Genomic DNA, 12,937 nt, shown 5'->3' with positions numbered 1-12,937 from the left:
CATGCTTCTATAGCATACCATCTGCCACAAAGAAATTGAACTGCAAATGCAGATCGATAGACGAATTTTTAACCGACTTCAAAAAAAGAAGGAGGTTCTCAATTCGACATTTTTTTTTTCAACAATATTTTAATAAAATTAATAGTTATTTGTAGGATAAAATATAAGATATATAAGGCAAATAAGACGAATGTGGATGGAAGAGCCGGTAGGGGTCGACCGCACCGAACCTTCGCATGTCAGACGTTTGACATTCTTAGTAATCGCCAGAGCACAAGTACCCTGAACCGATGGAAATGCACGAAAAGATTGATAAAGGTAAAGTAAGCGAGAAAAATATACCAAAATCGTGCAAAGTGGCAACCCACAGTCTCTGCCTACCCCTATGGGACAGAGGCGTGATACCATTCAATGTATTCATACATACATACATATGTATGTATGAACAAATTGAAAATGATATAAACGTGAAGTTGTTAAATTGTTCCAGTTTTATATGTGATCGGGTTTCACCTTTATCTGGCTAATGAAAAATCAGCCTTTAGCAAAATAAATTACATATTGTCATAGTGTAGAATAAATAAATTGCATATTGTCTCAGTAGTAGAGGAGGCCCGTGCTCAGCAGTGGGCAAGCATATAATACAGGGCTGATATTATTATTATGGTGTATCTTTCTTGCGGGAAATCACGGCATAAAGGCCGGTCCTTTTGGAAGGCTTGCGTGGGGACATGGATCCAACACGTAGAGGCCCCTTTAAGATACATTACTCTAGTTGGGGTTTATACACCTTGCGAGTACTCTCTCTGTCTATACTTATGGAGGAAATACAGCCAAAGACAGCGCTTGCAAGGTGCAGGGACTATTGCAGAAAAGATGGGAATTATACTGGGTCTATGGATGGGATCTAGGTGGACTGGTTGCTGGGCTATTGATTGAGACAACGGGACGCCTGCCAAGTAAAATGTCTCAATCTTATGTATTCAAGGCAGGCGGTGACTTGCCCCCCACTAGATGGGCATCCCATAAGTGGCGTAAGCCAAGGACGCAACACCGGTGTGGGTGGCTTAAGAGTGTCGACAGGTGTGCACCGATTTCACCATCGCGGGTCGCTATCGCGTCCCGGAGCGGGTTTCCTCGCTATTACGCAGATTGAGCACTTCCACCCTGGAGCTGAGGTTCTTAGCTCTTGCGACTTCCACCCCTAGCCGGCCAGTTAAGGCAAGCCAAGGGTCAGGGGGTCTCATTTAGCCCCCACGGAATCAGGGAACGCGGTGTTGCCACAAAGCCGCCCCTGCGGGCTATATTATTATAGTGTAGAATAAAAAATGTTATCGCAGTATTATTTCCATTTGTATCGAATATAATTATTTTTCCTCTACAAATTAATTTTCCTTTTGTGCTTTATTGTTTCAAATGAATAATTTATATTGTATTGTAACGTTTATAACTTACTGTTATTTTTTTTATTCGGAAACAGCAAAATGTCGCCACTGCACTTGCATCAATAGAATGGCGAAAGTTTATTACTCTCGGCTATGTAGCAGAGGCTGAATAGATATTAAAAGGGATAAATATGATGGTACGGCTTCACCATGGCTAATTTATATCGTAGTAATGATATTATAATGTAGTAGAGAGCTCCGTTGTAGGCATATTAGTACTCAGTATAGAAACCACAACCCCAAACTATATCACATTAAACCAACATGAAAGGCAAAGGGCAACATAATGTTGAAGTGAGTCAGATTACACCATACTCGTTTAGTTAGACTGTCTCCGTGGTGTAGTTGTAAATGTACACGGTGCCATACGACGACCACGCTGAGGTCCTGGATTCGAATCCCGTGTCGGGCCAAAATAATTGTGACTGGGTTTTTTCATCATTATGACATCAGCATTTCCTATAAAAAGTTTTTTTTACTAATTAAATGATTTTACTACACGTTAAATATTATAATATTTTACGACGTTTAAAACTACAAACTCAATTATATTTTTAAATGGTTTGGTTGAGTCTTGTTCGTACATACTCGCACATATACGTATAGCATCCTATCTTTTCCCATTTTCATTGGTAAGCAGAGGTATAAAACCTGAGCGCGATAGGCGTACCGCGTGCACTACACAACTACACCATTGAGGCAGTTTATTTCTTACTAACACAAGAATAGAAACATTAAATATTTTATATAAAAAACAACAACAACTTCTGAAAGCGCCTGACTGCGGGTAATCGCAAATATTCCTGTTACTAAAAGCTGTTGTTTGAGTAGGGGTTTATAAAAATAATTAAATATTTTGTTATATATAACGGTATTGAAAAAAATAAGCAATAAATATCTATATTATAATAGATTTTAGTATTATTTCAGATTAAAGTAAAATCAAATAAATACAGACAGACACAGATATCAAAATGTTAACGATGTAAAATAATACCGTTGAAGGATGTTTGGCTGATATTAATTATGATTTTATTCACGGCATCGACGCAGGGTGTTTAATAAACATAAGAAGAGAATAATAAACTACTTACTTCTTAGAAAATATTTATCAAGAATGCCTATATTATTGTTCGCCTGACATACAAAGTAGACATAAATTGAATTTTACATATCTTACTTCCTTAATAGTTAATATTACATATTCTATCATCGTCGTTCATTTCATGCAATATAATTTAGCAATATCACAGGTAAGTAATATAGACAGAAAGCATTAAAACACATTTTTGGTTCTCGCGTCTATTTCAAATACAATTATAACAGAAAACATTGGTTGGACGCATTGTTAACTTAATTTTAACTTCTAGTTGTACGTTTGTATAATGCATTATACATTTTTAGTCGAGGGACCTTTTTAAACATACAGCATTTGATGATTTCATGTTATTCATAAAAAGGCTCCCACCGTGTGGGTACCCTTGTGCCAATTACTTGCTTGACCCATCTTGTCGGTCATTGTGTTTGAATGAGCATAAAGTGATCCCTTCATACTTAAAACCTGACTTAAGGAGGCAAAAATACCTAGGTTCTAAAATTCCCTTAAAAACTAAAAACTTTTTTAAAAATATCTTGTGGACAGATGAGTCGAAGTTTGATAAAGATGGTATAACAAATTACCACAATGCTCATTACTGGGCTCCAAAAAATCAAGGTAATCCCAATAAAAAACGGCTACAAGGAGCACAAAGACGGTTCAGTTTAAATGTATGGATGGGAATCATATCTAACCATTTGATTGGGTCTTTCTTTCTCCCTGAAAATTTAAACGGCGAAAACTATGAAATCTTTTTAAGACGAGATTTACCCGAATTATTACAAGATATACCACTCAACCTCATTCGAGAAATGTGGTATCAACACTACGGGTGCCCTGCACACTACAGAAGAAGTGTCAGAGAATGGTAAGACATTAGTTTCCCTAACAAGTGGATCGGAAGAGGTGGACCCATACCGTGGCCAGCAAGAAGTCCAGACCTGACCCCATGGATTATTATGTTTGGGGGCATATGAAGACTTTAGTCTACAGTGAACCAAATCTTATCACCTCTGTTGATGTTTTAAGACAAAGAATTATCGATGCAGCTAATAAAATGAGAAGCACTCTAACAACTGGCGTAGTAAAGACTGGATTAAGACGCAGAATGAGAGTCTGTGTGCGAAACAGAGGTGAACATGTAGAACATGAACTGTAGATAGTTACCATGTTAGATATTAATGTAAAATAAAAATAAATATAATTATAATAAATTTGACTTTATTCCTTAGTTCTACCTGGAAGCCTTTCATCAATGTTTTTTTCCAAAAATATGGATAAAACTCTAGCTTGTTATACCTTATTGGGTAGCTAATGAAAAGTAGATATTTTTAAACATATCTGCCGAATAACATTCATTGATTTTATAAAAATATTTTAAAAAGAAAAATAAACTTATGACGGATTTATTTAAATTTATTACAATCTATAGTCTACTACAACGCAGTCGCTTTATGAATCGGAACTTTTAGTGTTGATAATAATAAAACAACTTATCTCCTACACAAAAATAGCAAACACATGTAAATCAAATGTTAGAAAACCAAAAAAATATAAACCAATAGAAAAAATGACAGGATTTTCTAAAAAAACTTGAAAGTCCAATATCTCTAAAACGGTTAGTTTTGAGATATGGTGTTTCATAGTGAAAGTAGTCAGAAATGATGGAAACTACAACGTCTTAAGGGATCTAGGTCGACTTAACCTGTAACCCTGTATATATTTAGGACCAGAATCTAATACTGAATACTTTTCTTATACAGGTTACTTGAATAACTGCACACCGTCAATTTATCTATTTAACACAAACAGAAAAAAACAAACGTAAATGAACTTAAAAGGGAAGCCGGTAGGAATCGGGTTGTGTGTACGCCTCGCCACTGCAGGACACCAATGGTTGTGGGCTCGGGACCCCGGCGTAAGGACGAAGTGTTTGTGGGTTCCAGTGATGCGTTTCGCGTTAAAGTGAGGTGCGCGGGAGTGTGAGAGTCATCGCGCTCAGCTGTGAGCCGGGTTCCAACCTCGGGGCGGCACTTGTTGCTTAGCTTGTCTAAGATGAATCGGCAGCGGCGTCTGCACATAGTCGTAACACAGCTTCTCTGACGACCCATCGTCTGTATCAGATGTCGTTGTAGTTCGTACTAAACAGATATAAAATTTCTTATGAAATTACTAATGTCCGGAAGATTTAACTGTATGATTTACTAGATCATAAGAATTTAGGCTTCAAGAATCAGATCCTAGTGCATAATCGATTTTTGGTCCAGCCCAGCCCTCTTAACCTTCACAGCATGTGAATTTTGGAAAATTAATTTTAACGCTCATGCTATTTAAGAAGCCCTTGTGAGACTTTCATACTTTTAGTAAGTATCATGGCCGATCCTTAATAAATACGATGTGCACGCGCATGGAAGCCTCATGGACCCTTAATCACTCCCCGTCTGTAGAGCATACCCAAGCAAACTTACTACATGGGATGTATTCATAGTGTGGGGAATCACATCTGCCTACTGGCACATTATGCTCGCTGCACCCCGATCTGGCATCTGTGGAAAAATAAATTTATTAGACTGCAATTTGGTAAAAACCCAAGGAATATGATTGTCAGGCGGACATAGCCGCGAGTGAATGTACGTTTATTTATTTTGTATCTTTTTGTTCATATTTTTATTTTATTTAATTAATATAAGAATGTTCCAAACAAAAATATTTCAGAGGCATTATATCAATATATATCTATTGAATATATTAATATTAATGAGTTGACCAAATAGTACGGCTGTAGTAAAGCATTAACTTAGCGTAACTACAAAGAAGTGCAATAAACCATTGCGGAACACGTCACTGCACTCTCCGCCCTGAGACACACAAAGTTATTTATTCGTGCACTCCATAAAAACCTGGCATACAGGTGGACTTAATGCCACAGGCTTTCTCTCACTCGACATTTAGATGGAGAAATAAACGGAGGCAGATGTATTTAGGTTTTCTAATACGGATTGCAGACCGGAAACAAAACTAAGTAAGCTCATATATAACTATGATATTTCTTCACGAGAGAAATGACTTCAACGCAAGCGGAACCTTGTGAAAGATAATATATACATTAAACAATTTGTTTTTGCAGATTTGCTCGCGAAACAGGTTACATAACTAAAACGCTAAACACTAGCTTTCAAAGCACCATATGTACGATGCCAGCGCCATCTGTTTAAAACTCAGATAGTTCAAATACTTACTCCAGGAGCAAATTGTTGAGATATAAAATAGCTTATATGCCAATAGGGGACCGGCCTATGCTTGATTTTGTACATTATTCTATATGTAATGGTTAATAATACGAAAAAGAAACACTCCTGCGAAAACTGCATAACAATTGGTTAAAAAATGAACGAGTAATTCATATTTAAAATATTGTAACGTGCAGAAGTGGGCGCGATGTGGGGATATCGCTTCATCTCTTTCTTTCGCACGCGTCGTAATTCCCGATGACGTCAAATGTGGATATTTCGTCTCTTTTCTGTTTCTTGTTAATTACCCCTTCCACCGAAATTCAAAGACTTATAACTTGTTGATTTTTTTACCGGATTTTAATAATTCCTTCTGTGTTATAATTTATATTATGTAAATATTTGATAATAGTAAAGAACAAAAATGAGTCCGGTACCCTATTCAGTGATGTTTTTTGTAGAAAAAAACTTAGTATTATAAACTGACAAAGCTTGTTTAAAGGGTCGATATACAGGGTCTTACATTTCTTTCTTACAACTTATGAAATGAAATGAATGAATTGAATGTTATTTTTTTGAATGACCACTTACTCTCAGGGACGGATTCATTCTTCGTAAAAAGAACAGGATTCCGACTTGCACTGTTCATGTCCACGTACGTATCGCGGGGCTTCGTCATATTATCTGTAGCAGAAAATATAATAAAAGCTACATTTTCTCATGGAAAAGTGGACGATAAAGCGGTGAACAAAACCTAATCAGAATGTAAGTAACAAGACAGGTATATTCTATGTAGTCATACGTAATATTTTATAAGTTATTACTTACTTTTGTTGTCGCGGGCGCCGGTTCTACATTTTTTGAATACTATTACAAAAATAATAACTAATAATATTATGTTAATAAAAGCAGACACGAAGAATAAGATATTGGGAGAGCTGAAACCAAACAATATAAATTAGAGTACGAATAAGTTTTATAACCGTAAATAAAAATAAATACGGTCGCGGCGGTACGGCTAAAAAAAATTATGAGAGTTTTTTTAATCTTGCTACAGTGGATGAGGAAGGGTGCCTTTCGCCATATAGGAAGCAAATGTAAATTACGATCAATTAAAAAATACGTGTGTGTTTTAAATTTCTTTCGAATCGAAAAACACACACATTTTTATGATATGTATATCGAACTCTGGAACAAACGCTGGATCTACTCTCCAGGAAGAACAGAGAACCCGTCTCGGTGGGAACTAGGAATCATTACAATTATTATTTCAGCCTACTCTCCAGAGATGAAGCGTAAACTTATGCATAACATTTGAGTAGGTTCTTTTCATGTTACTCTGTTGTCTATTTGTACTTCTAAAAACTTAACCCTTATTCAAAGACATGTTTTTATCTTAGGACGGATTAAAGCTGTGGTAACAAGTCTGTTGTTATCACAGCTTTACTCCGTGACTTAGGGCCTTTGTGATTGGCTAATATTAAAATTCAACAATATTAACCAATCTCAACGGCCCTATGGCTACGCACTGCGAAGGCTGCCATGCCGTCAGCACTGAAAAAAAGACTTGTTATCATGGCTTTACTACGTCCTTAGATAAAAAAACGTCTATGAATAAGGGGATAAGTATTTCGCTATCCATACTCACATTATCCTGATATTTAATGTTGATGTCATGACTTTTGTTAGCTTTTTGGAAAATTGCATGACTGTAGTTTGCACTAAATTAACTTTAAGTTGATTATTTTTAGCCATGTACTAATCGGATTTAGTGCGTTATTTATTTCTATTTGCTTTAAATTTATAACTTAATTTTCTCAAAATTTAGGCATCTACCGAAATATATATATTCAAAAATATAACATGTCGGAGGAAGCTATGTGTCCGGTTGATTGTTGTTTGCGTGCATAACGCACAATAATTGTTAATCTAATTTTATTTGATTTGTTACATTTTCTATTACTTAAAACCTTACGCATTAGCCATAATGTAATAGAAGTTTATTTAAAAATTATAATTTACGAAACGACCAATCAGAGCAAGGCACGTGCCTCGAGCGGGGTCGAGGCGCCATCTTTACTATTCAGGTAGGCCATGAGTGCTTTGGACATTCGTTGGAGGAATCATGATAGTGACTGGTCGAGTTGATCGAGTTGGATCGTTGAGAATATTTGTTGGTTAAAGTAAGATCGGTGCCCTGAACCCGCTGCTCGGTCTTAATTGTCCACTTTTCTATCTTCATTATTGTAAAGTGACAAATATTGTTTAATTTGAATTCGAATATAAAAATATCTGTGATCATTGTGTTTTGTGCTCGCATTTTACCCTGATGACGCCCACTAAGTCCGCAACCACTAATGATGATGTCGACGGGAATAATGCTTCTCCGACATATATATGCAAAACAGATGTCGGCGAACTCTTTTTTTATTACTTAAGACCAATGTACCTATTTACCCGACATCATAAATAAAAAATTGAATTTGAACTTATGTTCTGTAAATGATCTTATTATATACTCACTTGTCACAGGTGCTAGCATATGGCTCAGTTGTATTAAATTTATTATTCGCCACATCATTGTCTGATAATATTTCGCTTGTCGGTTGACAGCTTCCGTTGACGTGTTTATATCCTGGGTCACAATTCGGAATGCAAACAGTGTCTGTTGTGTCTTTTATGAACCTTTAAAAAAAATATATAGACAATCCGATATCTTAATTGTGCATAAATAATCAAAAAAAATATCATCATTTAATATACATTTGTAGGATAAAAGAAAAGGACATGTGAGAAAGCTCTTGTGTGGCTGAATTGTTGTTAGTTTCCGACGACGTGTTTATAACTTTATAATAACTCGTTAAATGTTCTGATTGATGGACAGTGCATACCAACTGACACTTTACACCTCCAATGTTGTAACTTACCGCGAGTTTAGCCCCTTACAGGCCAAATTACTTCAAGGGACGCAGTAAAGTAATGTTCCTTTTTAAAAAAAAGGATACATTACGTTTTATAGCCTAGAAATACAACACGTAACATCAACGGCCTTCTAGTAAAACAGTAAAGCAACTGAGTAACAAATTTTACACTGTTGAAAGGGGTTAAACTCGGCACGGGCATAGTACATTTACATATTGTCTTTACCGTAATGAGTACAAAGGGGATAAAATATTTCACAATGGCTCACCCTACGGTCCGGCATGCGGCGTCTATTTTCGTAGATATTCTTGTTCTGAAAATATATAATAAAATATTATTTTTGTTGCATACAGGCTCGGCGAAGTAACACCAGTCCCTGGTTCTAAGTATATTAGGGATCAGATAGGGTGTCGAGTGACGAGAGATGTTTAGATACCAGTTGCCAGGCGGAACAATTATCCCGCCTTGTTTGACATATACAGCCTGAACCCGAGACTTTACTGGTGGTAGGTCTCTCATATGTGAAAGTCCGCATGGGTTGGTACCACCGCAATGTCTACTTCTGTCGCCAAGCAGCAGTGTGTAGTCACTGTTGTATTCGGGCTTGAAGAACATTATAGCCAGTGTAACTACTGGACATAATAAGACTTAACATCTCATGTCTCAGGCTGGCTTAAATTTTTCATGTATTTATCTAGTTTGAATAGCAATTTGAATTATTCACCGACTCCAAAATTAATACCCAGTATATAGATAATGTTAAATTATTTTTGGTATTTAGAGGTTTTTGAAGGCGGTATAATTTTTTTTTAATAGTTTTTACTTTTTGAAAAGTATATTTATTAATTTATTTTAGGTTCTCCAGCAGATTATACCTTGAATTTTTTACAGAAGTAGTATAACGATGGTCACATTCTGATGCACAACCAACTTAAAGCAGTACATAACATTCGTTTAAGTAATGTGTACATTGTTAAATTGTGCTATTACATAATATGAGAATATATATTTAGAGTAAGTAAGTTTTCACCCTTCGCCAGCATTCTATATCATAAAGGAACAGATGTGATTTAAAAAAAATGGTTATGGTTTTCTCAAGCACAGATTTCTAAGTTCCTATAACTTTTAGTTGCTTAGAAGTCCTGCAATTCTGCCGTGATATTCGAGGGCACAGTAGATCAAAGGCAGACAATTTTTATTACTGATTTAGAAAGTAGAACTTTCTTTTTATCCAGGTTTTATACATTAAATTATAAATTAATTTTATTGTTTGATAAACAGCAGTGAAAACGATAAAATAGTCTAGTTAACCATGTAGTAGAACAGATCCACCTCTTCTGACTTACCGTATCGATTACCAGGGCAGAATTATCGTAAATAGGTGATAAAATATAGGAACTAATGCTCACCGTTCTAAATAAGCCCATGAATACTTTAATTTGTATTTTATCTGCAAATAAACATCACATGATTGTTACATTTGATAAATAAAAATAAAGACAGAACTTAGCTTTTATTACTTCGGAATGTATGTTGTATAGTTATAATAGAATCCAGTTGTGTTTTACAATCGTTTATGGTTTTAAAAACAGAAGTTAAATAGCAAGCCACTCCTGAGAGCGTCTCCACATTATCCGTTGTCGGATGCCATGGCATATCGGCTCATGAGCCGATATCGGATATCCGATAATATACTGTATCCATCACATATCCGATGAAATCTATCCGTTGTGACTGCATTCCTGGTTGCTTAGTGCGGGGAGAATGCCAGACTATAAAGGACATGTCCGTATTTTGTATAGGTGCTGGTTTAATATTTCGAACGATTAACAACCAAACTCAATATTTATTATAATCTACTAATACTTAATAATTCAAAAACTTAGTCTATCAGTTTATGTCCCGAAATGTCGTATACCATCAGGCAAGCGGTTTGTTCGGATCGTCAATAATTTATACCCGAAAAAAGAAGATAAGAAGTCTTCTTCTTATCTTCTTAAGATAAGAAGAAGACTTCTTATCTTCTTAAGATAAGAAAAAGAGTTCTTCGTATTCTTCTTCGTAAGAAGTATAAGAAGCGTTTACTCCAACACTGAAATTGTCAACGTCAGACTATTTTTTTACTGGTGGTAGGTGGTAGGTATATGTGAGAGTCCGCCTGGGTAGGTACCACCGCAATGTCTATTTCTGCCGCCAAGCAGCAGTGTGTACTCACTGTTGTGTTCTGGTTAGGATATTGTAGCCAGTGTAACTACTGGACATAATAAGACTTAACATCTCATGTCTCAAGACAGCGAGCGCAGTGGAATACCCAACAATACTTTGTAATTCAAGTTGTTGGATGGTGTCTCTGCTGTTTATGGGCGGTCGTATCACTTACCATCAGGCGAACGGCAAGCTCGTCTCGTCATTTAAAGCAATAAAAAAAATCTTGTTGAACAGTGTCACTAAATTTCAATAAATAAATTTATTTCCAAAAAAATACAGATAAACTCATGCACTATAACATAATTGTGTACAGACGAAGTAATAAGTAATCCATCGTGAACATGGTAAGAATTTACTTGTGATATGGGAAAAAAAACCAACTGTAAAAGTCTACTTTTGACCCAATTTATTATTGTGAATTCCCGAACATAACTAATTAGTGGTTTTATCGCTAATTACTATTGAGGAAAATGAATTGAAAATATTTAATTAATAATGTTAACGTTCAATAAATGGGTCCGGGGGCTCGGCAAATACAAAAATAAATATAACAAACATATCACGTACGTTATATATTTTCGAGAGGAGCCGAAAACATGGTTTACAGTCGTTTTCAACAACCATCATCTTTTCCATCCATCGTAAAAATGGACAAATCAGGAAAAAGCTTTTTTGACATGTTGCAAATGACGAAATTTGGTTGGTGTGTTCTTGGGATCGGATTGAATATTGAGATTAGGATCGGTTATTAAAACGACTGTTAGTTGCAACGTAAATAGTCTTTAGATTGGCAGTTCCTAGATTCAATGCCCAGGGCCAGAATATTGAGATTATCACACGAAATTCCCCGGGGCTTCCTCTGGGATATCTACCTTGGGATAGCCGATGTCAAATAATAATATAAATTATCAATTTTGCTTTTAAAAAAATCTGTTGCGGTAACCAACATACGACTCAAAACAAATACTACTAATTATAAGTTATGTTGCACTAAAACCAAGTCCAAGTGAGTTTAAGAAGTATGAAAAGCAAAAAGAAACAAAGTAGTGCCTGCGTGGATAGTCTCTGAGACTTAGCCATAACACGCAGTGTGCGGAGAGAAGTCGCAGGAATCACATCGTGTGCTCGAAACGAATACTGAATAGCCAGTACCAGAATCGATTTCGACGAGCAAACTTTGGTGTTAGATTTGTGATCTCATTTGTTTATTGTTATGTAATTATATGTTCATGCTGTGACAGCCTGTAATTAAAACAGAACTGCGGCAATTACTTACTGAAATGTAACAAATAACTATGTAATATGTATGTTTTGTTGGCTGTCTAAATAAATAAATAAACTCGAAGACGCAGAATATGAACGCGAAAACAGGTACAATGAAATTGACATCAGGCAGTTTTAACGGATCGACTGCAAGGGAGCGACTACTATGCATTATTTTACAAACGAATAAAAATTTTGTTTCTGCAAGCAAATGTCAAGATTGAATTTTACAAGTTGTTACATGTGATATAAAAATAATCAATTTCAATTGAGGAAAGGATTTCTATGACTGTACAAAATTATTTCGGTGTAGCGAAGTCGATCATTGATGTTGCGCACCTATAGCATTTTTGCTGCGGGTCCGCTATAAATTCGCTCGCAATTTGCCAGTGTAGTAAGCAATTTTTCTTAAAAATCAATAACTCTAAAAAATTTATCGAAAACTACTCACGTTTTACTCACGTTTAAAAAGTAGTCGGAATCGTCGACCAGTTTCGACCTATTAAGGAGGTCATCCTCAGGGGCGAGTGCTAAGAGGACGTCGCGTCGCGGAGGCCTCTCGATCACTGTCAGCCACCCGCGCCCGCGCCGCCACGGATGGATTTGATGAAGTGAAGCTCACATGTGACATCTTTGGAAGCCTCTGAACCACCCCCACCCCAATTTTCGAGCCGTGCTTTACGTGCCGCTAGGCGGGCGGCGGCGCGGGCGCGGGTGGCTGACAGTGATCGAGAGGCCTCCGCGACGCGACGTCCTCTTAGCACTCGCCCCTG

The 12,937-nt window shown here is 36.4% G+C and overlaps 1 protein-coding gene across 3 annotated transcripts in view; it reads right to left on the bottom strand.

Annotated features, from left to right (window-relative positions):
- Positions 1-2,738: 2,738 nt before the first annotated feature.
- Positions 2,739-12,937, bottom strand: part of LOC119189912 — a 34,503-nt gene continuing 24,304 nt past the window's right edge. For all 3 annotated transcript variants that reach the window (XM_037440733.1, XM_037440734.1, XM_037440735.1), the window contains exons 5-11: positions 10,103-10,143; positions 8,962-9,006; positions 8,295-8,456; positions 6,600-6,709; positions 6,363-6,455; positions 5,010-5,087; positions 2,739-4,682 (exon numbers count right to left, since the gene is read on the bottom strand). In XM_037440733.1, the coding sequence (XP_037296630.1) occupies positions 4,540-4,682; positions 5,010-5,087; positions 6,363-6,455; positions 6,600-6,709; positions 8,295-8,456; positions 8,962-9,006; positions 10,103-10,143 (672 nt within the window). In that variant the 3' untranslated portion in view covers positions 2,739-4,539. The remainder of the gene's footprint in view (positions 4,683-5,009; positions 5,088-6,362; positions 6,456-6,599; positions 6,710-8,294; positions 8,457-8,961; positions 9,007-10,102; positions 10,144-12,937) is intronic.

Source organism: Manduca sexta, chromosome 20, assembly GCF_014839805.1.
Source record: "Manduca sexta isolate Smith_Timp_Sample1 chromosome 20, JHU_Msex_v1.0, whole genome shotgun sequence".
Classification (NCBI taxonomy): Eukaryota; Metazoa; Arthropoda; class Insecta; order Lepidoptera; family Sphingidae; genus Manduca; species Manduca sexta.
This window is presented reverse-complemented; position numbering and strand designations above follow the sequence as displayed.